This window comes from Corella eumyota, chromosome 3 (assembly GCF_963082875.1).
Source record: "Corella eumyota chromosome 3, kaCorEumy4.1, whole genome shotgun sequence".
In the NCBI taxonomy this organism is placed as follows: domain Eukaryota; kingdom Metazoa; phylum Chordata; class Ascidiacea; order Phlebobranchia; family Corellidae; genus Corella; species Corella eumyota.
Genome location: NC_137492.1, coordinates 7,538,463 through 7,565,514, shown reverse-complemented (window position 1 = coordinate 7,565,514; position 27,052 = coordinate 7,538,463). Strand labels below are relative to the sequence as shown.

Below are 27,052 nucleotides of genomic sequence, written 5' to 3'. Positions count from 1 at the left end.
TTACAATTACGTGAGCTCTCAGTTAAATTACAAACATTATAACTAATTTTCCCAGCGCGTGCAAGATATATAATGCAGCTTATGTACACATAACGCATTTGCCAAACAAAGAAATCTGTAAGTAAATACTTTACAGTTTGCAACCAAATATGCTTTTAAAAGACTCTATGTGCGGGAAAATACTTAATAGTGCTTGCCAAAATGTTAAAGTTTTCGTCAATTAAAATCTCACATTTAACTTGCACGGGTTTTAAAAGAACATCCATATTATTGTTTTAAGTTAAGACGTACGCAGAAACACCACATCAATGAGGTAAATTGCTTTCATATGCGAAGTTTAATTTGTTTGGCTTATTAATTACGTGCATTCAAGAACAATTATTTTCATTAAACGCGCATATTTTTAAGGCTTAAAATGCACTTAAAATTCATGGGGATTTTTGAACAAAAAAACGATATTTTTGAGTCAAAACTTTAAAAATCAGATAAAAATTTTAAGGTGTGGTTCATTAGACTAATTAAGTAAATCCCGTGTTAGCTTAACTACTGCAATTAATGGTAACAATTTCTCCAAAGTTAATCTTTAAAGTATGATTGATCTACAAGATTGTTTACGTAAAAAATCGCTTTTAAAGCAGTTAAATTATTTCAAAAAGGCTATAAAAACCTATTTGATATTAAGAGCTTAAAAAAATCGTAAAATATGGTCTAAAATTTTAAACACCCAATATACATAAAGTCTGTATTGTAATACATTTTAGCACCTGAGCAGAATTTAAAGGATTAAATCTCTTAAAATATTGTTTAAAATTGTTTTATATCTCACGGTTATTACTTAACATTTTGCCAAGCGAAATAGCATAAAATTGACATAACACCAAATCGAATTTTCAAATTAATCTTTATACAAATATACGGGTGGTCTAGTTGTTAAGCTTTGGGTTTTAAAATCGGACTTTTTGTCACAATTTTGATAAGATAGTCGAAAAACAGAAATTGTGTTGAAATTCGTGACATTTCGCAGTCTTTCTTGGATAAGAATTTGATACAGGTCAATTAGTCAATAAATTTTGTTTATTGTAAAAAAATTGATAGCCTATCATTTTTGATTAAATAAAAAATAGTTAAAATAAGTAGCTTATTATAAAATTGTTTGAAAATAAAAAATAATGTTTTAAAAATATTCCTTAACCCGGTTTCGAACTCTAAAATATTGGGTCAACAACATGAAACAAAAATAAACAGCCACCAGCCATACTGTCTACACTTCCCTTACAAAGAAGTTTAAAACCGATTGATACCTTTACTTACAATTATAGGGCAAACATATAATTACTAACAAAGCACATTATAATTATAACCCTATACGAGGTTACAAACGTACTTTATAGCCATTACAAACGCGTTTAAGAACGGACAAGATTTCAGGGGTTTACGAACGGACAAGATTGACAGACTATATGTCGCCTTATACAATAGAAGATATAAATTTTCTTTATGATAGATTTAACATAGATTTACACCCGGTGTTTATATAACTCTTTATTTTTTTGCATTGTTATATACGTAAACTAACAGTTAGATTCAAAGCGGTTTTTGAGCGCTCACAAATACATATTGTGACGTCATACAATCGGATTTCCGAATACAATTGTTAGCGCGTCGATAAGTTTTGTTATGGTTGAAGTCACGGCCAAATTAAAGTTATTTTGGTTTGTGAATGTAAAACAACTTAACGAGTGAATTGTAAAATTTTGAAGAATTAGCAACACTTTACCATTGGTTTAAATGCAGTAAAATGTTTTTTAAAGCAATATCTAAAGCATATGACTTTCAAATTAGCTTATTTTAATTTAAAGCATTACAAACAGTCAATAAAATATATTTTATAGCATGCAAATACCCTTTTTACTAAGTTTCTACTCAAATTTATAAACTGCACTCAAACTTAAAAGTAAAACTCAACTTACAGTGTTTTGAGTGAAGTTAAATCCTCAAACGCTCGATCGTGAATCGTAGAGATTTGGTTTCCATGCAAGTATCTAAAAAAAATTAAGTTTGAGTTTTAAAAAAAAAAAGTATTAGCAATTTTAAACATGTTTTGTATACTAAAGTAATATTTTTTCAAAAATCAAATAAAGGAAAAAATTTTGTAAAAAAAAACTGTTTCATCAAAACTGGTTTCATTGTATAATTGCAGCATACCGCCGACCATAACACCCTATAATCACTTAATCCCAGCATATAGATTAACGTATAAGCGTGTGTATACATATTAGGTATTAGGCATGTTAGTATGCGGTAAATATATAGGAAATATTATCTACTGAAAACGTAAAGAATTTCGACGCGTGCCTGAAAAAATGCTTGTTTAAAATATTATATGATATTTATGCGACTGAAATATTATATAAGATTTTTATGTGAAAATTACTAAAAAAATGTTTAAATAACTTAATATATTTTAGCATATTATCATATGAATTAAATTTTTTTTTTCTAAATAACGTTTTTGTCTTCTGTTGGCGTTTGATTGACGTTTTTAGCCCGAGTTAAATTAAGTGTGGTCTTGGAATTTGACCACGTGGCCATTAATGACCTTTTTTGTTCGATTTTTGAGTTAAATTCGTGGGAAAAATTTATTCGATTTTTAATTAAATATTTCCGACCGATTGGTTACTAAATAGTTTGTTCTAAATGCTAAAAGTTGTTAACATATTTAAGAAAAAAAAATACAATTAAAAATGTATATTTGAAGGGTGAAAAAACACCAATAATTTTAAATAAATAATTTAAATAACTATTTTTTAAATTTAAAACTGTTAAACGGTTGAAAATTTCTGTAAAAAGACTTTAAATGTGGCTACATTTATTTATTTATAGACTTATATGGACTTATGTGCACTAAACTCGGACTTAGTTTAAGTTCATGTTTAAGTGTATATCCCTATGGTGAAATACTGCAATCCATTTTCCCCTTGATCGGACAACTTAGCGTTAAAATCTGTTAGTTTGTTGTTATAGGTCGATAATCGATAATTACTTGAGATTACATCGCAAAATTTTACGGAAAATTAAAGGGGAAAGTTCAACAAATTTTCACAGAAGCTTTAAAAAGATTAGGAAACGTTAAAATAATAAATATTACAAATGTTTGAAAAAATATTTTTGGTTTAGAAATATTATTATCAAAAATAAATCGCATTATTTAACTGTTTAAAAAACTATTTAAAATAATATAAACCAATATTTAAATAAAAAAAAGGTTAAAAATTGCAGTGGGGCAAAAAAATGCCGCAATATCTGAAAGGGTTAAATTGCTTGAAACTTTTGTAAGTATATTGTCTAAGCAAGCATATAATTCAACAAAAAGCTTATATTATAATAACCAATACGTCATGCAGAGAACACCTTCTAAACCCCTTTTATACTTTAGTACAAATATATTAATACCAAACATTTTTATTTTAATTGACCTCTTAAGAAACTCTAATTAACCCTTGCATTGAAAAGAATGTAGTTAATACAGTTATGGCCGTATGTTAATTTTTACGAGTAATGGATGTGGGTATTTATAAATTAATTCTATTTGCACTTATTAAAATAAAAGTTGAATTGTCTGTATTAAAACTTAACTTTTAAAACGTATAATAAAATGTGTAAACTAAATTTTAAAATATCGTTATCAAATTTTTGTTTTTTTAATTTCAAAATTTATTACCTTACTATCAGACTAAATATCGAAATCTACTCACTATATCACGTACCTTAGTGTGTAGTAATATATTAGAGGTTAAGATATTTGTGCTCTTTTGCGAATTATTAAAACCATGTTGGTAAAGTACACACATAAAGTACGGTAGGTTGACTGATAAATCATTTTATGTACATACTACAAAGATATACTTGACTTACTGAAAAAATACGACTCTAAATTAGATTTGAAAACCGATCATTTGAAAACTTTTTGTTGACTTTATCGTTAAAATGTTCGATTTAAATTAAAATTGAATGACAATTTATAGCTTTCGGAAAGATTAAGGTTGTAATTTATTGTTAATAGATTAGCGAATTTGGTATATTGGTTATTAATCGCTTATCGGCGTAAATCAAATACAGATTTTTCGTAAAAATATTCAAATTAACACGATATTTTAATCCGGCAAATTTAAATTGAATAAATCAAATAAACTGATAATTAAACACATTGAAAAATTCTAAATATTTCAACAAATTTTCGTTTGAAGTTTAATTACAATTGAACGATTAAAATTTTGTCAATTACAACTTCTAAAAAGGGTTAATATTGTAAAATGTACTTACAATTTTTTTAGTGAATTTAATCCAGTAAAATCTGTTCTTGCAATATGTGTGATATTATTTTCTTGTAGATCCCTAAATAAATATATAAAATTTGTTAAATTTTTTTCTTTTTATGCTAATTTTTTTATATATATTTTAAATATAAGTTAATTTTTTTGCAATTCGAATTCGACATAGAAATATCATAAATAAATATTTTTTTCATTTTGACACAAAATACGCTTTGCTACGTCATACATAGATATATAAAAGGTGTTTGAAGTTAAATTTAAACTCACAATCTTTCTGTAGTTGCTGGTATTCCTCTTGGTATAAATTTTAAATTTCGACTTGAACAAGTGACAGTTTTGCCGGTGCAGTCGCACTCCCTCGGACAATTGTTTAGACCGGAGACCAGAGCGATGATCGACGGGAAAACGACGCAGGCGATTGCCGCCAAATAGTTTATCCGCGTCCGGTGTAAAGACGCCATCACAAAACGTTCTTCTTGATTTTTATACAGTTAATTCCCCTTTTTAAGAGTAATTTTTTGCTGATTACTTTTTATTAAATTAATATTTGTTGTTTTCAACTGACAAAAAACTATTAATGATTCTTTTTAACAAGAATTAATAACGTCTTAACTTCTTACTTCTACAAAACAGACAAAAAACATAAAGTTACCCCTAAATTTTTTAAGGGTCACCACCACTTAAATGTGACCTATATTGAACTTTTGTGTAACAAACATGTCTTTGTTTTGTCACAATTCGTCGGTTAATCATCCGATAAAGAACGATAAATACAAATTGATAAGAAAAACACTTACCAGAATTAACCGTAAAAAAAAACAACCTAATTCTAAAATTTAGTACTAAAAAAGACATAAGCGCCTAACTGTTGCAGCAATTTCATGCTTACATTGCTTTTCTATTGTTAAAGTTTATTTTTTCAGAGTAATGACAGCTAAAACGTCCCTAGGCTGCATATAAATATCTGCTGGCTGTTTTAAACCGCGCGGTATAGTCGTAACTCTTTTTCGGATCGTATTTTTTCCCTTTTTATTATGGCCCGCTTATACAGCGAATGAAAGGCGTTTATATAGCTACTCAATCAGCAGTCGAATTGCTTTGATAAAAACTATTGTAAGCGGTAATTTGCATCGTTTTTAAATGTCTTAACCTTCTAATTTAATTAAAAATATTTTTTTCTTTTTATGTAATTTTTTGGGTCAATTAAAACTTAATTTGTAAGTAAATCAAAATTAAATCTTTTTATGTATTTATACGTTATAAACAAAATCTAACTAAATTGATTTTTATAAAAAAATTCAAAACTATTTTTAAAATTTTAAAAATATTTGAAAATTATTATTTTTTTTTAATTACAAAAATAAATTCACGTTAAATAAAAAAATAATTCAAATTTCCTTATTTAAACTAAAAAAATATTTATCTAAACATTGTGGTGATAAAATAAAAATATATATTTTTAACGACAATTGAAATGAGTTTTAAACTCAAACTGTCAACTAAATATTATATCGGGCGACGCAACGCAATTTGACATAATTTCGTGGGTTAAAATATAATTAAAAAAATATATATATATATATATTAGAGTAATTAAACAATATATCTTTAATTTTATTTCGTTATAAAATTTAAAAATATTTCTGATTCAAAAATGTTACTTTTTTGTATTGAGAAATATTTTTTTGTAATTTTGCAAAACATTATTTTGTTTTTTTTTGCTTTTCTTTTTTTAGAAATCGCTGACTTTTAACTTAAGATTATGAATCACTTGATGATTTTTAACGCGTTTGCATTATATCATCAGCGGGTGGGTAACTTGTAACTGTGGAACAATTAAACCTATCTAGAAACAAGTACAAACTGGATGACTCTGTTGCGACAACTAGCTGCAATCATTTGCTCAAAAAGTGCTGTTTTAAATATTTGATATATAATTCGTTTTTCGCAAATTGCTGGTAATTTTTTACAATATAAATAAAGATTAGTTTGCGAATCTTTAGCGACGCTTGGCCAGCAAATGTTAAATTTTTACCTCAACATCATAACCTAGCGGTTACTGCATTCGTTGGTTATTTTATCGGAAAAAGATATCCGTTTTAGATAACATTGTAGGGCGTAACAAAGATTTGTTTAATTTAATATATTTTATGGATTTATGAGTTTTATTTTAATAAAATAAGTCAAAAAAGTAATTGTATTAAAATTAAATTAAACAACAAAATCATTCGTCTTATTTGTGATGTCGATTTCAGGTAAATTAAGAAAAAATTAGTAAAAGGTTTATTTTTTTGTTATTTAATGTTTTTGTTGCTGTTATTTTATCTTAAAATATTGTATTGTTGTTTTTTTAATTTTTTAAATAAAATAGAGGATAAACTAAATAAAACTTTGACAAACTATAAAAAAGCGCCGCTAGTGACACATTTTTGCCTTTTTTTGAGAAAAAAGTTAGTTTATTTTTATTCAAGTTTTGATTTAAAACTTTTTGGTTACGCAGTCAAAACCCCGTGAAAAGATTTGTTACGATATGGTATTTGCTTTATCATAAAGGTTTATTATCTAGCTTGGCCTAAACAACTATAAATGTTATTTAGGTTGACTGTTAAATTTTATTAGCTAAACTGTTTATCAAGAAAACAGACAAAGTTTTGTTTGACCGTTTGACAGTTTTTTTTTGATTTTACAATTTTTCGAAATTAGACCGAGTCTACAAATAGATAAAAAAGGACTTCAATGCAAAAGTTTTAAAATCATTTTAGCAAGCAACAAGTATTTGTTTTAAGATTAAGCATTGTACAAGATATTGGAAAAATTTCAGCAATACCAATTTAAGTTAAAGTAAGCTTATCAAAAGATTGAGCAGTTGAGGTAATAAATATAACTCAATTTAGTCAGTATGTTAGTGAATATTTTTATTAAGTTTGGTGCAACTGATTTCCAGAATGACGGGCTATGTTGTATTTTATTTTTATACTTTTCTAAGTTTTTTAATTTAGAGTATTAACAGACTTAGTTCAGAAAGTAAAATAAACGACACATTTTAATTTTAAGATATTATAATATTTTTTTGTTTCTAGATATAGGCGTATAATAATAAATTGACAAAACAAACATGCATGAAGTTTGAGGAATTTAAAAAACAAACGATGGAAAGAATCGAAAATATTCTGGACACCGGAGGGCGGTATTTAAGCCCGGTTGATCGTCAATTTGTTTCCACTTTGTTAAGTGAACTGGAGCAATTTCAATATCAGGCTCCGAAAGACCGGTGAGTCGTCAAAAAACTTGAAGTTAAATTTTTTTAAATATTGTGTTCTTATTTATTTTTTCTGGCAAAATTAAGTTATGTTTTGAATGTCTGGGGGTTTTAAAGTACTAAATAAGTTTTCGGTTAAATATCCGCTATTTAATGTTTTTTTTCGTGGAGAATAGCCCAAAAATTTGTAATTTTTGGGCCAAAACATAAGCATAATACAATTATGTTTAAGTTACCGCTTTGAATATATATATACCAGTAACATTTACACTTATACTATTTTCTACACCGTAAAATGTATACACACAAGTAAAGTTATGCTCTTATTTATTTACAGTGCTTAATCAAGCGATAAAAAATCAATGAAATTTAATTTGGTAATCCATAAGCAGACAGACTTTAAGACTGTGTTAAAAATAGCCATTCTCATATTACAATATTATTGATTGCAAAATATGTTTATTCTAATAATAATAATAATAATGGCCTAGGTTACAAAACATATTTTATCATAAAAAAGAATTTTAATCATCACAATGCATAGTAAAATATTTGCTTCTCGAAAAATACTTTTGTTATAAATTATAAATTAGATTTATTTTTAACTGTCTGAATAATAAATTATCAAGTTATTTTATTGTTAGAAATTATACAATATTACATTAAGCTTGGCTGATTTTTTAGCATTGTTGTATAGGGTTGTTATTTGTTTGGGCTTTATCAAAACATTTTGTCATTGTTTCAAACAATTCCAATTGTTTGGCAATTAGATATTGAGACAAGTTAAACAATAAGGAAAAGATAATAGGATTTAGATCCTATTTCAATTGTTTAAAATGTCTAAAATGGAATGCTGCTATTATATAGCAAGCAAGGACAATTTTAACTAAAAAAGCGTCACTTTTACAATTTTCAATGCAATTAGTTGACCTACATAGTCTAAGCTATTTCAAAGTAAAAAATATTTCAACCAATTTCGTCACTCGAAATGACGTCACAATTTCCGTCAAATTTGTCACAAAGTAAAGTGTGAAGCTCTTATGACGTCACACTCGGTAACAGTCACGGTGACAATTCCATTTAAGTTTGATTAATGGGTTTAATTTGCAAACTCATTCTCTCAACTTTATATCTCAAGTAATCGGTTTGTTTAAAGTATGTGTTGTGCAAATTTATATATCTTCTTTAACGTATTTGTTTAAATATCACGAAAAAGAATCGTCATTGTGAAGTTAGATTGAATAAACATTCTATTATTAAGAAACAGACATAAACAATATAATAATGTTGGTTTAGGTATACTGGTTTGGGTTTTGTAATAATACTCTATTGAATTTTGTACGTTCCAAGCGTATTTAACGATTTAAGCTACGTATGAATACGTTATACTCTCCAAAACGTTCTAGAATTATATGAGATCGATTGTTCTAACTTTGCGGCGTTAAACTGACCTCTATGGGGAATGTTATTATGACGTCATAAACGATTTTGTCTGGTCGACAATTTATGATATTGCTTGAAGTTCGCTGTGGTCAGTTATAAATGTTTCTGGTGACGTGTTTGTTTAAAAATTACGTCACCTAATGACGTGTCGCGGAGGTCACGCGAAGTTGCATTTTTGACCTTTGAAATATTTTTTATTCTTTGTTAGTTTTTGTTAGGAGTTACCTACTTAAAATACCTTAAAATCATTCAATTGAATTCTTACTTTAAACTTAGGATTAAATAAACTTGACCAGCGGGGTGTAAAGCATTACAAAAACACCCCAAAGCCATAAAATACTTCGCCTATAGTAGTAGTACCACACAAGACTCTTAAATCTTTATAGATTTACTATAAAACCGTTAACAGGCACTATATAGTATATAAAGGGCCATTATTTAAAACCACGTGTTTCATGCTTTGAAAATACGTCAATTAATCATCTACACTCCAAAACTCTTGAAATGTGGATTCAATTTAGCAACCGTGTAACAAAATACCGATTTAAAACTTAGAAAAATCACGTTCTTAAATGCAACATTCATTAATCATTTTTGTAAAGAAATTTGTTGAAATTTAGAATACGAAAACTTTCAAAAACCTAAGAAATATTTTTGTTAATTTTAAATTAAAAATTGTAGTAGTTTTTGTAATAACTTTGGGCTTTTAATATTTGCTTATCCGAATATTTATTAAATTAAAATAGTAATGACTTAAAGGCCTTGCTTTATTAAATTTAAGCTCATTAAAAAGTTATTAAGTCAACTTCTTGTGGATTTTCTTTATTAGTTGACCCTAATTCTTAACTTAACCACGGGACGTCGCCACGTGATCAACAGGGTGCAGTCACCTAGTTGTGCAAGTGTATTTGAGTTTATTAAAAAAGGTTCGGACTCTGCGCGACTTTTTATTGTGACTTTTATGTGTTAGGTTTTCAAATAAAAGCTAATAGAAATAGCCAAAGCAAATAAACTTTAATTTAAAAAAGCATTGAATTTCGTATTCGTATATATATATATTAATAAGTGTTTAATTATTATATATTTAGAACTTCCATACTTTTATTACTTAATTTTTACGTAAAAAAATCTGAATCCGAACGAAAATATATATATTTCCCTTTTTATTAAGACAAATAGAACTTTTCTTGTTTTTTATTAAAACTTGTGGTATTTATAACCCGCCCAAGGCGACATAAAAGTGCGTGGAAATTTTAATCTGTTTAGTCTTTCTGGGTTTTTAAAATCCAATTAAAAACTCGTAAAATTATTTATTTTCCATCATATCCAATCTACAGTATGGTTAACAATTTTGATTTTTTTTTTCAAATAATTTAAATTCGAATTCGTTGCAATATTTATATAGTTAATATAATAATAACGTCAGCTATGTTATGGTATTAAATTAATTTACGGTGCTGAACTTGTTTATTCTCAAGTTCAAATTCAAGTTTGTTTATTATGTACATATAAGTTAAGATGCTAAAATCCGTAGCGAAGCGTTTGGTGGGTAATTAGGAAAACCCGTATTATACGAAAAATAAAAACAAAACCTTAAAAAATTAAATTTAAAATCAAAAAAAAAAAAAAAAATTGTAAAAATTAAAAAAAAAATAGTCTTGTAGTGGTATGTATGTACCTATAACACTTTTCTCTTAAAATAATGACTTAGATGTAATTTTTTCACATTTCAATCTTTAAGCAATTAAATACTTAAGCTGTCTGTGCTAATAAGTTTCATCTATTTATATCAAGAATATAATTATAGGAACATCGTTATAAGTGGTATAATTATAAGAATATCAAAAAAAATCATTTGTTTTTTAAAGTACACGTCAAAAATAAATCCAATTTCATTTTAAATTGAATTTTTTGAGTTGTTGTAGAAGGCCATCTAAGTGATGCGCATTGATCGCCTATTACGTCACAATGCAAATACTGTGACGTAACTGCGCGTAATCAATCGAGTTTAAAAACTAGGCCACACCGATTTACCTTCGGCGTTTTTAATTGGATATTTTTATTAAACATAAAAGAAAAATAATTAAATTAAGGATTGCCGTTGAACGAGAAATCTAACCATTATTTAATTACAAAATTGAATGTTTATATACGCCAGACGTAGAAATATAAATACATAAAACGCTTATATTAGGTTTGTGGTATAAAATATTAGGCAATTTTAACATTTCATTTGATATTAATATCATTTTTTTTATAAAAAAAATTTTAAAAAATCTTGGCATTTTATTATTATTATCGCGTAATACAATACTTTAACAGCTCAAAATTGATCTAAATACTATTACATAGGCATCCAAATATGATAGTGACGTCATATTCTGTGATGACGTCATGATAAATTACCGCATTGGAAAATACAAAGCTCGGGGGTATTAGTTTAACGCGATAGTTTGTTAGTCACTTGTAGTTAATTCGATTGATAAATTGTTGAATTAATTTAATTATTTGGAAGTGGTTTTAAAATAATTATTTAAGATTTTTAATAAATTAATTTAATTTTTCAGATAAATATTCAAATTATGAGTGATTTTGTTTTTGAAAGTATGTTATAAGTTTTTGAAAGAAAGTATGTTATAAGCAATAAATTTAAAAAGGCTTTTTTACTGCAGATATTTTTTATTTTTGTCGTTTAAAAAATGTTAAAAAAAAATTGCTTTTTATTTGTGAAAAAAATTATGTATTCAATAAACTTCCCTTTATAAACTATAGCCTATTTATTAAACTAGCTTTTTAAACAAATATACTCAATTTCGCTTATGTGGTTTGCAAAATATTATCGGTGGTTAGAAAGATAAGATTCGGTTACAAATTAGCGAAAATTCAAGTTACTGAATCCTCTCAACTTTTGTGTGGTTAACCTCGTTTCCATTCACTCGTATTGGTGTCGAGTGCCGTTTAAACTCCATAACCTTATTTTCACACCGTTTCAACACCTTGTCACGTGACCTATTTCGACACGTCATTAGCAAGTTGCCAATTTGTATAGTTCGTTTAAACTTTAGGTGTTTGTTAATTAAAAAAAAGTTAAATATTTGAATAGAGTTACGTTACGTGGTGTATATATTTACACTTGTAAAATATATATTTTTGTCTTTAAAAAATATTTATCTTTTTTTTTTCTGGTTTCAAAATATATTTGAAACAGCAAACCGTTTATCTCTAATTTTTGGCATTACATTCAAATTTAAGGTTGGCTTAGTGGCGTGTCTAGGGCTTAAACCACACTATGTGAGAAATTGTTATATTTGCAGGTAATAGTGCGTAAGAATCGTTAAATTACTGGTATATACCCACCAATTTGGTGGCCTGATTACATGTTTAAATCTGAATGCACCGAATTAACCATTTCTCGTAACAGTTAATGTTATACTTTAGTCTGCAGTAATATAAGAATTTAGTAATTTTACACGTCTTTTCGCTCGTTTTAACCCACTTTTTGTGATCAAAATGTGTACTTTTTCCTACCACAGACATCTGTTTTGTTATTCATCCGTTTTGTGCTTTGAAAACGCGTTTTATTTTCGAATTTTTTTGTGGTTTATGTTTGTAGGTGGTGTGTTTAAAATATAGGAATTCGCCTTTTTCTTCCGGCCTAGTTAAGTTACATAATAATTTTAACCTACTTTTTACCCTGAACTTTAACTTACCATATAATAATAAATATATTTGTTTTTTAATTGCAAATTTTATAGTTTATAGCAGTAACTTCGGATTCTTTTGGCTTGATTAGTATAGGTATTTAACATAAATGTATAATATTTTTTAATTTTTATAATTTAAGAGTATTTCTAAATACTTTTGATGTATTTATGACATTATAAAATAATTATTTTAAAGTTAATTTTTTTTTTAAAGATTCATATTTATAGTTATTCATTTTTAAATATTGCCAATCTAAGTCAAATCCCTCAAACATTTTTACGCTTGAAGTAAAACCACGTATTTTCCAACAACGTAATAAAATATTTTAATTCTTAACGTTGTAAGCTTGAATAATTCCCAACAGAGTTTTGTGTATTGAAAACGTCATTTTTTGGGGTGCGTGGAATAATTTCTATTGATTATTTCTGCGCTTAAATTAAACCAAAATCGCTTCTTTGTTTTTTGCGTAACTTTCATTTCAGTAGAGCGTCAGTTCATTAAATTTAATATTAAGCCACTCACATTGAATTTTTGCGTAAATTTCGAATACAGGCAAAATAAAAAACAAAAATTTATATTTTTTACTCATTTTTCGACTCTTTTACATTTTTAATATCGCGTGATTGTCACCTGATTGTGACGTCAACAGAAACGCGACGTCACAACGTGTGGGGTTGTATAGCAGGTCGCTTCTGACACCTTAAGCGACAAAGAAACTATTAGCACTTTCTAGCATTCTGTGAGATGGTCTGAATGCAATGAATTATTAATCATAGAGCGTAAGCACAGGCGCCTATAACAGGGTGGGCTAATTTTTTAAACTGTATTTTATTGTCTATGTTACCGTAATTTTTGCTGTTGGCTAATATTTTTGTTTTTTATATATAAATTGTGTTGTAAAATAAATACCTGATATTTAAGTTTCTTTAGCGTTAGATTTTTTTTAAATACAAATTAAAAAATTGTTAATATTAAACTGTAAGTTAGTTTGATTTTTAACAAACTGTTTAGGCCATTTTAAATTAGTTTTCAAAATTTCGATTTTTTTGTATCTTATTACTTAGGCGTTCTATAAATCACATGTACTTCTGCGTTACATCGAATTTCACTATCCCAAATTACGCAAAATTTTTGCCGACGATCGATTGAGCAAATTTATTGGACTTTTAAATTACTTTCACTTTTTTCCCTGTTTTAAATAAATTAAACTTATTGCTAATGTCTATTTATCTACAGGTTTGCGTTATGACATTTTAATAATATTTTTCTATAGATGCATATTAATATTACGCTATGCGTTTATTTGTTGAAAAAAAAATGTTAGATTTGAAGGTAAATAAAGGCTATAATACCAATTATTTTTTTAATTAAAATAAAATTAAAATTTATTTTATGCATTTATATTATTTTTGCTTTGTAATACTACATTTTCTCAAAAAACCTTTTTTTTTAAAACAATATAAAAAGTTTTATAAGTCTTGAAATTAATCATTATTAAACCAAATTATTTTCTATTGATTTTTGGTCTTTCAATCGTAGAAAGTTAAGCTTTTTCGACCTAGCCTGTTTTAATAGATTTAATTTATTCCTAAACAATTTAAAGTTTACTGGCTTCAAAAAAATGCAACAACTTAATTTTGTTTGTATAAAATTTTGCAAAATTTGAAAAATTGCGTTTTTGCAAGGTTATGGTAACTTAAATGTTATGTAAATATTAACAAATCTCTTATCAGTGTAACCTTAACTTTAAGGGTTATTTACTTTGGATATCACGTACACATTATTACTCTGTATCATTGTATTTCAATTTTGCTGTCGTATTAAATAAATATATGATACGTTTATATTTAATTAAAAATTGGAGGACAAAAGTAGTTTATTTTTCATTGGTCATAATCTTTTGTGTCTACTTTTCTTAACTCTATAACCTTTATGGCGAGTAACATTCAATAAAAAATTGCAGACATTAATTTTAAAAACGCTGTAACATTAACAATTTATTACTTATGACTTTTTACCTATAAACTTTACTATAAAAGTGTGTTAAATTTAAAGACTACTTTCTTGAAAAACATGTTTTTTAACAGATTAAAATAAAAATAGAACAAAAATTTTGATTTTAAACGGTATGCCGCTATTTTTGGATGACGTACTATTTTTATTTTTTTAAGCTTTAAATTCGTTATTTTGAGATTTTTTTTAAATTTTTAAAATTTATTTTCGACTTGTTGACGTGCAGGGTTTATGTGGTTAAAAAAGACTTGAAAAATAATCAGAAATATCGAGATAACGTCAACGTCATTAACTATAACTTGACACTAACCATCTGGCCAGACATTTCTGTTTTTGTTATTATTAACCTAAATTCCAATAATAATCCATTTTTACGCAATAATAAAAAGTCAAACGGAAAGTTGTTTTTAATGCCTAAAAACACACAAATTTATCCCTATTTCTACACATGACTATTTACTTAAGGTTGTGTATTAAAGTTTAATTTTTTAATAGGCCATATATTGACTTATCAATAGTATAACTTGTATATTACACATGTATATTAGTTTTTATGTTACGACATTTTTAAATGGGCAATTGATGTATGTTAAGTAAAGTGTATAAGCGTTATATATTGGCTTTAACCACGTGGACTTGTGTTTGCTATCTTTTTAGCGCGCAACTAGATCACCTAATTTTTAAATGTTGATTTTGGCTGGTTTTGTTTGACTTGATTTTATAACGTTTTTTGACCAAAAAAAAACAATTTTTCTGAATTTGATTGCCCTACTTTTGAAAAGTAATATGCCATCCTAATTTTATCCATTTTCAGGTCAATATTGATATAAGAACTGTAACTTTTAGATTTTATTTGCACGAACGGCAAACGGCCACAAACAGTGACTAAACGAGGTTATTTTATTTTAATAAATATAATATACCACGTTACACACGATTTACTAACAATATATTAGCAGTTTTTAAAAAATAAATTGTCCAATTTTTTAAGATTTTATCGTTTTCCGCCCGGCCTTTGAAACACGTTTTCGGTATTTACTTTGGCCTACTTGTGTTGATTTGCTTTTTGATTTGTTGCGTAATGGTGACGTCATACTTCGTTTCTCCAATAAAATTTGACTAAAATTGCGTAACATCCGCTCAAGTCAAGTACTTTGAAATTTTGTTTTATTTTTTTGTCTAAAATTTTTCGCATTTAACTATTTGTAGATTTTAGAGTTTTTTCTTGTTTTTTTTGTACCTTTCTTCTAAAACCAATGACTGTAAAAACTGAATTGCGTGGGTTAAAGGGTAATTTTTGGGAACTAAACAGTGTTGGGTTACTCGTTTATTTTAAATTTCGCGGAACTTCTTAATTCGTCCAAGTGTTACTGTACATATACAATTTCATTTAAAGAGATAAGGACTACTAAAATAAATGTATTTATTGTTAAACTTAACCGTGAACAAAGCTATATACACCAAGTGTTATACGCCAACAAGCGTTTAAATTTAATTTAATTAAAAATCAGTATATTCTGCTGTTTAAGTTTAATTTTATTAGTAATTTACTTAAACTTTTTTATAATACACGGTACATAATAGAAGATTCTGTCATTTTTTCGCCATAACTTTATACCATTGACTATATATATATATTAAATTTGCCCAAGGAAATGGTATAGCGTTAATAAAAAACACACCGTTTTTGTTAATATTTATATGCGTTATCTAGTTCTGAAAAGTTAGTTAATTTTCTCCCAAAATTAAAGATATTTTTTTGGTTTTTGTACGTGACCAACTAGGTCGTGGAACACGTCAAATATTTAGATAAGAAACTGTTAACGCAAAGATAAAAACCTGAAGTCTAGACTGGCGACTAATTGTTTATTTTTACATGCATTATACTCAATATACATCAAGTGTTTTTTTTGGTACATCTGTTAAGCTTCATTTTTTAAATTCGCCTTTTAAAATATTAAATAAACAGTTTTAAAATTTGAAAATAGATTATTTTGCTATCTAATTTAAGTAACTGTGTTGGCATATATTTTGTGCAGTTAAATTTAATTTTTTTAAATTTTAACCTTTTTCTGTCTTTTTGTCCCATTTTCCAACTTGGAAAACAATTGAAATTCAAGTCTCTAAGTCCTAAGTTGCTTTTTAACCCTTTTACAATTACAAGTCTCTTTTTACATTCAAATTAAATGCAATTAAATGGAGTTATAATTTAAAAGGTTTGATTGTTCTGTAGATTAGTTAACTCGGAACTTGATATGTTAGATTGGATTTGAGTGCCATTCTGTTTATTGTTAATGTTGCCCATTTCAATTGAATTAAGTGGTTGTTTTTTCTTAAAAATTAGGAGTTTCATTCCCATGTTTGGGTATAGGTAACCTATGTAAAATGTTAATTATATCAGATTAATAATACTGTAAATCAAGAAGTTTTTGATATGCAATATAATATTTATTACATTTTTGGTTTAATATTTTTTGTTTTTTAGATGTACTTTAAAAATTATAATTTGTTTTTTAGTTTATTTGCATTAATAATAAACATTGCATTTTAAATACAAATTTTATATGATAACTTTTAATTTTGGTAATTATTGATGTTTTTGCAAGATTTTAAACAAATATACAAAATAAAATTTTGGTCTTAAATTGACATATGAGATTTTTATGCTTCTGAATTTTTTTTATCTAAAAGACAGGTTTCCCTTTTTTAATGCAACAACATTCCTTCATTAGGTTTCAAACTCAGAGCCTTAAGTTTAAAAAAGTTAATTTATGTTTTTTTTATTTTTTAGAGCTCTTATGTTCCATCCCTTAGGAGGGTTTCAACGATATTTAATTCACAAAGTTACGGAAGTTTTTCCAAAATTGACAAGTTTTAGTATTGGAGATGATACCACAAGAAGGACAGTAGTCTGTTTTAAAAGCAAAAAGTAAGAAATTTTTATAAGTTCTAGAAATAATTTCGAATTAAAAGTTTTTTTTTACATAATTTTGTCAACATGTTTTCATTTCTCTTTATCTGATATTCAAGTGTAATAAATACATCAATATAAGTTAACCACACATTTTAAAAGTTTCTTATTTATTTTATGTGTTGGTTTAACGATTTTAAAAATTTATTTTAACAAAAAAAAAATTTTTAAATTTTTAAAAAAATTTTTAAATTTTTTTTTGGAATCAATTTTTTACAAAAAATATTTTTCTTTAGAAAAGATCAACAACTTGGTCTCCAGCAACAACAGCAACATCCAGGTGGATCAAAGACTCTTCCTCCTACTATTAAACCCGATTACTCCGGAGGTTCTCCCCAACGAGGAAGACCAGAAGATGGGAGGATCTCAGCAGCAAGAAGCAGGGATTCATCTAGGAACAGGAAGAGACCAGAAAATGAGTACAAGAGTTTGCCGAGGTGAAAGAAATTAAAAAAAATGAGTGAAAAAAATTATTTTTTTCTTAATTTATATTATAAAATTGTAAATTTTTTAGACAAAGTAAGCAATCTGATTCATTGTCTCATATTCCTAAACCTCTTCGATCTAAAAAACAATCAACAAAAAGAGAAATGATGAAAAGGTAATTAAATTTAAATGATTTTGTGTTTAAAAACAAGTAAAAATTTTGATATCATTTTTGATAACATTTTTTAAATTCCTCTTCATATTTTTTTTTAGATCTCGTTCTCTCCAATCCTCCCCAGTAAGAATGGATGTTGAGGAAGAAGAGCCAAGAAGAGGAAGAAGGGGGCACCAAAGTGAAAAGAGAGCCCCCAGGAGTGCAAGTTTAAAACCAACTTCAAGAAGAAGGTAGAAATTTAAAAAAAATTTAATTAAAAAAAAAACTAAAATTTTGTAAATTTTACAAATAATAAAAATTTTGGCTAAAACATTAATTTTATTTATAGGTAAATGCATTTAGGTCGAAAGTTAAAACTAGGCCATTTTCTAATAACTTTACTAGTAACTAAACTAATTACAACTTACTTTTTATGTTAATATTTAACTCAATGTTTACTCTAACTAGGAATGCCTTAAGTTGACCAGTCATTAATTTCTGTACAGATAAAAGACAAATTTTAATATTTCAAAAAAGTTTATTTTGCCACGAATTTTTATAAAAGGGGTCATTTTGTATGTATTGTCCTTTATTTTTTATGTAGAAAATATAATAATATATTTTATTAAATTGTATGTTGAATATATGTCAAGTGTTGATTACATGGTAAATACCAAACTTAGCAAATTGTTTAAAGTTTTCATTTATTAAAAAATTAATTAAAAATTTTTTGACACACATAAGCCTTATAAAAAATATAACATAATTCCGTTTTTCACAATATTATAAGCTACATGAAACTTAGTTTAAAGCAATTCAAAGTAGTGTATAACTTTAAAGAGTAAAATTTCTGATACTAAAAGTTTTATGATATAAGAACTACTTATTTATTTACCGGTTTGTTGTGTAAAGGGGTGTGGTATTCTAAATCTTATCCTAAGCAAATATGTTTATTATTCATGAAACAAAATGGTTGTAGCCCTTAAGTTATATTATTGCTGTACAAAACTTTATAATATTTAAATAATTTAAAAACAAATAAAAAAAATGAAAAATTTTTTCTTGATGGACAAAATTAAAAAATTTTTTTAACTTTTTGTTTTTTTAGGGAGCGTGATCTTTCACCCGAGGAGGTCAAACCCAAGAAAGGAAATATCCGACATAATGCTTCAGATTTAAGTATGGAAAGAAGAAGCCAAGGGTACAGACTGGAAGGAAAGGTAAAAGAAGTATGAAAAAATTATTTTAATTTATAAATGCCTTTTTTTGTAAACAAATTTTGCCTGTGTAATAAATTCTGTGATTTTAAACTTAATGTTTTAAACCACTAAAAATGTTACGAGAAAATATAAAAATGAAGATTTTTTATCATTGTAATTTAATGTCACTTTTACAGCACAATAAAGCATTGTTTTATACTTTTTATTGCCCTATAATTTATCGTGACTACAAATCATACAAGATATATGCCATAACTAATGTCGTCTGCAAATTTTTTGATAAGATAATAATATTAATAAGCGATAAATTTATGAGAATTTTGACTTTTTAAATCCAGTCACAAGTTAAAGTTTAATGCTTCAGGCTATTTGCAATTTGTACAAGCAATCAAATTAGAGTCTGACTAAATTACTTCGTTTTTCGTTCCTAGATGTCTTAAAAGCAAATATAGGGCACAAGTAAATGAAAAAAAATGCAAATTAGCGATAAAATTCAATTTTCTTGTGCATTAACTTAAAAGGGCTTTTGACATAGGATGAAACCACAAATTTTTTTTTTTTTTTTGGTAATTTTGTCAGAAGATTTTTTTTTGATTATTTATTTTTTTAAATATCATTAAGAAATTTGATTTTAATACAAAATATTAATAAAAGTTAAAGTTAAAAATGCTTTATTAATTACCAACCTAAAATACAAAATATATCTTTCTACTAAACTTACTAATCGATTTCATAAATACTAATACCTAAAAATTTAATTTTAGAAGCTTAGTAGTTAAAATAAATAATTTCCTCTGTAATAAAATTTTAACTGTTTTGATTAAAGTTTTACCTTTTACTCCTAGTTTTTTTTCGTCATTGATTTTTTACTAATTAATAATGTATACTTATCAGACTGTAAATGGAGATTGCGAGGATCCATATTCATGTGGAGACAGCGAGTGTGACCCACGAGTGGATGCCGATGTGATCCGCAAGGAGCGAGAGCGCAACAAAATCAAAACAAGAGCTGATAAATCCCAACCAAAATCACGACCCCGACAACAAAGTTATGAGTCCAGTGCACGTTCGGAGGAAAGTGATGCAGGTTATAACCAACAGCCACGACATGATCATCGACGGCACAAGCCACAGAATGATGAGCCGCGGCACTCAAAGAAGACATACATTAACAGCGACCTTGATGTTGACGAAGAAGATGATGATGATGATGACCCCTCTGTAGAAACGCAATCACTACACAGTCATCTCCATGACAACCATAATGATGAGGACTTCTCCGACTCAATTGAGGAGTTTGACTCAGGATCCGATGAATGTCCTCCATCCTATGACTCTGTGAAACGAACGGCTTCTATTAAAAAGGCAGAGCGGAATCTGGATCGTATTAAACGCCATGATTCACATCGCTCGTCAAACAGGGATGAACGAGATAGCAGCAGCAGTAGCTCGATGACTTCGATGAATCGAGCATCAGTTTCAACTGTGAAGAAATCTCCTAAAATTTTAAGATCGGGTCGATCTGCTACCATGCCCAAATCATTAAAAGAAGCAACAAAGAAACACCATCAAAATGGCCATCGCCCAGCTCGATCTCACACACTTAAAAATCCTCCAAATAAGTCGAACACAACAGAGACTACTGCGATAGTCGAACGACAACCTAGATCAAGAACACCGCACGAGGCGACACCGAGGCGAAAATCAACAGGGAGTTCATCAAGGCCCAAAGTGAAAACCCAGAAGGAAACACCGGTAGCTTCATCAAGTCATAAAACCTCGAAAACTCTTGCTACATCAACGGATGACTTCCTTGAAGGTTCAAGCAGCACATTGTATCTCTCTCTTCCCGATAACAACAAAAAATCGCCAAAAAAATCAAAACCGGTTGAGAAAATCAAAAAGGAAAAACATGCCACGAGCTCAAAACCCAAGACACAACCATCCACCAAGAAATCCCCTCCTTTAAAGTCGACAACAAAGATTGTAGCTGCAACATCACCACCTACCACTCGATGTGACGGAGAGGCACAAACTGATTTTACGGGGACCTTATCCAGAACGAGAAAAGATCGTAACAAGCCAGAACCTACTGCCCCGGAAATCAATTCACCACCTTGGAATCAAAACCAATCCCCAGTTGATTTCATGACAAGTATGATGCAAAACTTAGGGGTTCAACCACATGGTAATTCCCCCTATCAAGCATCACCTGCTTTTAACCCTAACATACTTAATGCATTCCATCAAATGATGCAGCAACAAAACAACCAAAATTTTCCCCCTTTACCCCCACATTTAATGCATCAAATGTACCTGTCTTGGATTGGGGCTTACTATGCTGGGGCCACAGGCACATGGCCCCCTCCTGCCCCCCCTAATTTTATGCTACCCCAGGGACAACAGCCCCAAACTGGAGCTAACCCATTTGACATGTCAAGTTTTATGAACATGGGTAATTTCCCTCGTTTTTCAAACCCAAGTGATGTAAGAAATCCCGATCAACAGCAACATGACGAGAGGAAGTATTACGACGAGATGTATAATCCTTCAAATCAACAGGATAACTACCAAGGTTCGTTCCAGCAAAATGAGGAAGACCCACACAGCAACGCTGACCCAAAATATCCATTTTCAGTTCCCGACCATTTATCCAGTATGAGCAATGATTCAGAAGACCTTCATAATTACACTAATCCAGGTTTCTCGAGCAGTTTGCCTCACCAAAACAACCAAAATCCAGTTGAAAATGGGCACAACCATGAAACAGATGCTTCATCGATTATCAGCTCAAATAAAAGTGAGGTTGCTGTTGAAAACAACCCCAAGGGCGGTGTTTTGATTTATGTTAAAAGCCAATCAAACAGCAGAGCAAGCAGTATTGCAGGCACCCATGAAAGTGCAGAGAGTTTAAACACGAGCGACAACGTTCCCTCATTGGTTAGTACTCCACGGATGAGCGAACACAGCCATTCGAGTCTTCCTTCAAAGCGCAAGTCATCGAAAAAATCCAACCAAAAATCTCCGTTAAAAAACGAGGCCGGCTCCAGAAAGAATAAAGGTGAGAATGCAGCTAATAACAACACTTTGCTTCTTACTAATAGTGATGTGCAAACTAATATTAACAATAACCACTCGCTTGCCCAAAATATGGACAAGCCAACAAATTTGCATGCCGCTGGTGGCTTTCTGGAGCCTAAAAACAACCGACTGGAAACCTTAAAAAAGCAAAGCTTGGTGGATGATTCATCTTTAATAGATGACAATTCATTTGATGCAGGTTTAAACCAAAGCACTCCGGCACGAGAAAGTTTGGATGCATCACACGAGGAAATGATCCTGTCATTACGTCGTGCGCCACTTGCGACTATCGATGATGACACAGATGGATTTGCATCAACATCACAAGCTTCATCTACAACATCTTTGCATAAGGAAGAGGAAAAACATGAAGACCAATCTTCATCCGATGAATCAGAGGACTCACAAGATCATGATTATGTTATGGTTACCGCAGAAACAACCCCTACTGTAGAATCTGCCACAGTGGAGATTAAAGATCAAAATAAGAAACAAAGAGTTAAGAAACAACAAGATTCTTCTCATAAGAAAGAAAGTTTATCTTTGAGTGATGAGAGTGAGCAAGATGGCTCCTCTTTTTCTGATAATGAAGAGAAGAACGTGGAAAATTGGCCTGATCCTCCACCTTACGTCGAAGAGGATCCAAATTTGGAGGAAAATCATTCAGGTAGAATTTCAGCTCATAACTCCACTCACAGTTTAGCTAATTCCATTCAGCATTCTGAGTCAAGCGAAAGCTCAAATTTAAGCAAGCACTCAAGTAAAAATTCCAATTTGAGTCTGCACTCTAATATAAGCCAACATTCGGATAAAAGTCAAAAATCAAACAAGAGTTCTGTTTCATATAGAAGTTTTGTATCAGTTCATAGTGATCACTCCGACACAAGTAACAAATCAAGTCACAACTCTGAGTCAAGCCATGGCCACAAGTCTGACTCAAGTCATGGTCACCACTCTGACTCAAGCCACAAATCAAGTCACCATTCGCACTCTAGCCATGATCATCACCCTGACTCAAGTCATGGCCATATCTCTGACTCCAGTCATGGTCACCACTCTGACTCAAGCCAAAAATTAAGTTGCCACTCCAACTCAAGCCATGGTCATAATTCTGACTTAAGCCAGCACATTAGTCAGCACTCTGACTCCAGTGAAGAATCCGACTCAAGTCATCACCCCGAAGATGTAGTTAAGGAAACTCACTCAATTCATAACTCACACTCAGAAAAGGGTGACTCGGACTCTGAGAAAAATGATTCAAATCAAGAAACTTCGCTCCAGAAAGACCCCAGTACTTCATTTTCTGAGGGTGATTTTTTTTGTTTTCTTTTTTTTTTTAAATAACTTTTCGCGCATGAAAATTTCTAATAAATGCATCATTTTAATTTGTTGGTTGAGATTTTTATTACACTGGTTGAATTAAAATGATAATTAGAAAAGTCGCTTATGAGCTTTTACATAATTTTTTAAATAATTATAGGTGTAAAACAATTTCTTTTTAAGTTTTTTTTAAAATCAATGTTTTTTTAACAATGTCTTATTGTTTAGGTAACAATGAAGATAGTGATCGAGGTTATGATGCTGATCAGAGTCGAGTTGAGGACAAACTTGATCCAAGTTTAGAAAATAATTTGGTTAAAGAAATGAATGGAGACATCGTTGTACAGGTTTAAAATATTAAATTAAAAAATAGTATAAAAAACTTTACTAACTTTTTTTTACAAATCAAATTAAAACAAAAAAAGGTTTAAATTTATATTTTAAAATCTTATTTTATATTTGTTTTAATTTTATTAATAAGCATTAAAATTAAATGCCCTTTTTTAATTTTTAAATTATTCAATTTCCAGGATGCCCAATTAGATTACTACAACTTTAAACCAAACCAAGATCAATTTAAGGATAAAAAATATGAGAAATTTCTTGAACTATTTAACTTTGAAGCTGATATGACAGACATGAATATTACATCTTACCTGAGCAAATATCGGTATGTTTTATCTCATTTTATTTGCTTGGAATTTGTTTATTTAGTAAATGTTTTCAAATACCCTTCTAATGTAGGTTAAATTTTTAACATATATTTTTAAACTATAGAATTTAAAATTTGTTATTGCCATTTAAAAAAATTTAAATTAAATTATTTTTTAGTGGATTAAGATTATCAAGAGTTGACAAAACACATGCTCTTTGTATTTTACCCACCACCGAAGTCGCTGAAGAGTTATTAACAGAGAAATTTTCAAATTTTAAAGTTCGACCACTATGTGATGCTACAACAGCAACACAGCAAAAAGCCAAAACTAAACTGGAAAATGATGGTAAAAATAAATTAGTACCCAAACACTAAATAAATCTAAAAAACATTGAAAAAAGGGTACTGCGTTATACAATTACATATTTAAAAAGGTGTTTTTATTTTATCAGAGTTTGAAGCAGTGCGAGCTGCTCGTCCAAAAACTAACAATTCTGTTGCAAAGAGAATGATTGCTGGGGCTCTAGGTGATAGCAAATATGCCCCCACTCCTAATAAGGGGTCAAGTAAACTCCATAATAAATCTAAGAGTAAGTACAACAAATTGTTGATTTAAACAATATAAAAAAGATTCTAGATTTAAAAACATTGTAGGAAATTCTGCATGTTTTTTTAATTTCTTTTTGTTTAACAGAAAATAAATCATCGAAAAAAATTACGGAATGATGAAAAAACATTTTTTTATCAATATGAAAACATAAAATTGTTTGACTGTACATGAATTTGAGCCAATGAACAAAATGCTTTAGCTTTTATATAAGGGAACAAAAAAAGTAAATTTAATTACCTACAGAAATAAAAGAATAAAGAATTTTAAAATAAAATATGAATTTAAACTTTTAGAGATTTGCGTAATTGTAGAAGTTATGTGAATTTCATAACTTTGCTGTTCATATCATTTATGACCAAATTCATTTATTATTCCCTTTTTCTCAGCAAAATTTCGAATGTTTAGTGCATGTATTCTGTCATAAAATTGTTTTATTTATTACCAAGTACTATGTTTGCGTTTATGTAAATGAATTCTGTATTTTTTAACCGAAAACGTTGCGGTACTATTTTTAAATTTGGTGGGTACAATATTAATAGTACATAAAAACTAATAAATTGGTGCTTTTTAAAATAATTATATGCCATATTAAGCGTTTGAACAAGTTTTGATGACTCGCCATAACAATTTTCATATTTTTGTATTTTTTTTCTGTATAGTTATTTTATTACAGTTTTGGTGAAGTATTCTTTAGCGCTTTACTGTGTTATAATCTTATGTATAATATTATTACTCTTTGAAATTAATGTTTTTTTATAATTGTTAATAAGGTAATAGTAATACCTTATTAAAGTGTATAGAATAGCATATTTTTAAACTGTATTTTTTTGATCATGTGAGTATAATCATTTTTGGTGCTTTTTAAAATGAAAATATTTTATTTGCTTTGTCTAGTTTGCTTAATTCAATTCTGCACACCATTTAATAAGACTAAAATCCTGCAAAATATATAATTGACATCCTTGTTATAGGGCTAAAATTGTTAAAATCCTATAATTATAATAAATCTAGGTAATTTACTTATCAATTTTATTTGCATTTAAAAGTGTTTTTAATGAATTTTAATATGGTGATCTTTTTTAACTTGTGGTGTTTAAAAACACTGCTTTATAGACTTAGTGGCATGAAAAAATGTTTAATTTTCTTGCTTATGTGATTATATGGCGATCATGAAATACAATTTACACCGCAAAATATATTTTGTTTTTTAGTCAATTATACAGTTACTAATGTTCAACTAAAATTTGAAATGTAAAGCCTTAATTTTTTTAGTTTATACCTAAAATATAACTTCCTAATTTTTAGCATATTTGTGATAAGTAACAATGTATAAAAAGTTTATAAATCTACCCATTTACATGTATACCTTTGAATATTAAATAATTGTATGTATTAGTAATGCTGCAACTAGAAATAGCCAATTCTTTTTACTTCTGGTGACCTGAAAACTTGACATTTCAACCTAACATTTTGTTGATTTTTCTAATTTAGGTATTTTTTACCTGGAATTTAAACTCGTTTTAGGACAGATTCTATTTATGAAACAAGACAGAAATATTAAGTTAACCTTTTTTAAATAAACTTAAGGGATAGCCTAGCTTTAAATTAAAATACCTCATGGTTGTTTAAGCAACGATATTGATTAGGAAAATTTTAAATCAACAAATTACGTGGACCAATTCTTTGAAACAATTATGTTGTTTACAGAACTTGTAGCATTAACTAATTGCTATTTATGTTAAGCAGTATTAATTGAAAAAAAGATATCTACACGAACTTAATACCAAGCATTATTTCAAAGCAAATATAAATTTTGAAAAATAAATGCGAGAGTGACGTCAGAATAATACTGTTGCGTGAT

General features: G+C 28.4%; 2 protein-coding genes across 5 annotated transcripts in view; one reads left to right on the top strand and one right to left on the bottom strand.

Annotated features, from left to right (window-relative positions):
• The window catches only part of LOC145744549 (slit homolog 2 protein-like), a 36,327-nt gene extending 31,375 nt beyond the window's left edge, over positions 1 to 4,952 (bottom strand). For both annotated transcript variants that reach the window (XM_082562423.1, XM_082562424.1), the window contains exons 1-3: positions 4,602 to 4,952; positions 4,324 to 4,395; positions 1,971 to 2,042 (exon numbers count right to left, since the gene is read on the bottom strand). In XM_082562423.1, coding sequence (XP_082418549.1) covers positions 1,971 to 2,042; positions 4,324 to 4,395; positions 4,602 to 4,795 — 338 coding nt within the window. In that variant the 5' untranslated portion in view covers positions 4,796 to 4,952. The remainder of the gene's footprint in view (positions 1 to 1,970; positions 2,043 to 4,323; positions 4,396 to 4,601) is intronic.
• A 2,468-nt stretch (positions 4,953 to 7,420) lies between these two features.
• On the top strand, positions 7,421 to 26,379 carry LOC145745327 (uncharacterized). Of its 3 annotated transcripts, XM_082563367.1 has the most exons (13): positions 7,421 to 7,605; positions 17,546 to 17,683; positions 17,962 to 18,162; positions 18,240 to 18,326; positions 18,425 to 18,556; positions 19,414 to 19,534; positions 20,420 to 22,586; positions 22,806 to 23,915; positions 24,155 to 24,273; positions 24,457 to 24,596; positions 24,758 to 24,927; positions 25,034 to 25,171; positions 25,276 to 26,379. In XM_082563367.1, the coding sequence occupies exons 1-13, from the start codon at positions 7,454 to 7,456 to the stop codon at positions 25,305 to 25,307; spliced, it is 4,707 nt and encodes a 1,568-aa protein (XP_082419493.1). In that variant the 5' UTR covers positions 7,421 to 7,453; the 3' UTR covers positions 25,308 to 26,379. The 3 variants fall into 3 exon arrangements, with proteins under 3 accessions (XP_082419493.1, XP_082419492.1, XP_082419491.1); XM_082563366.1 differs by having other exon boundaries at positions 19,414 to 19,525; positions 20,420 to 23,915; XM_082563365.1 differs by having other exon boundaries at positions 20,420 to 23,915.
• The last annotated feature ends 673 nt before the right edge of the window (positions 26,380 to 27,052 follow it).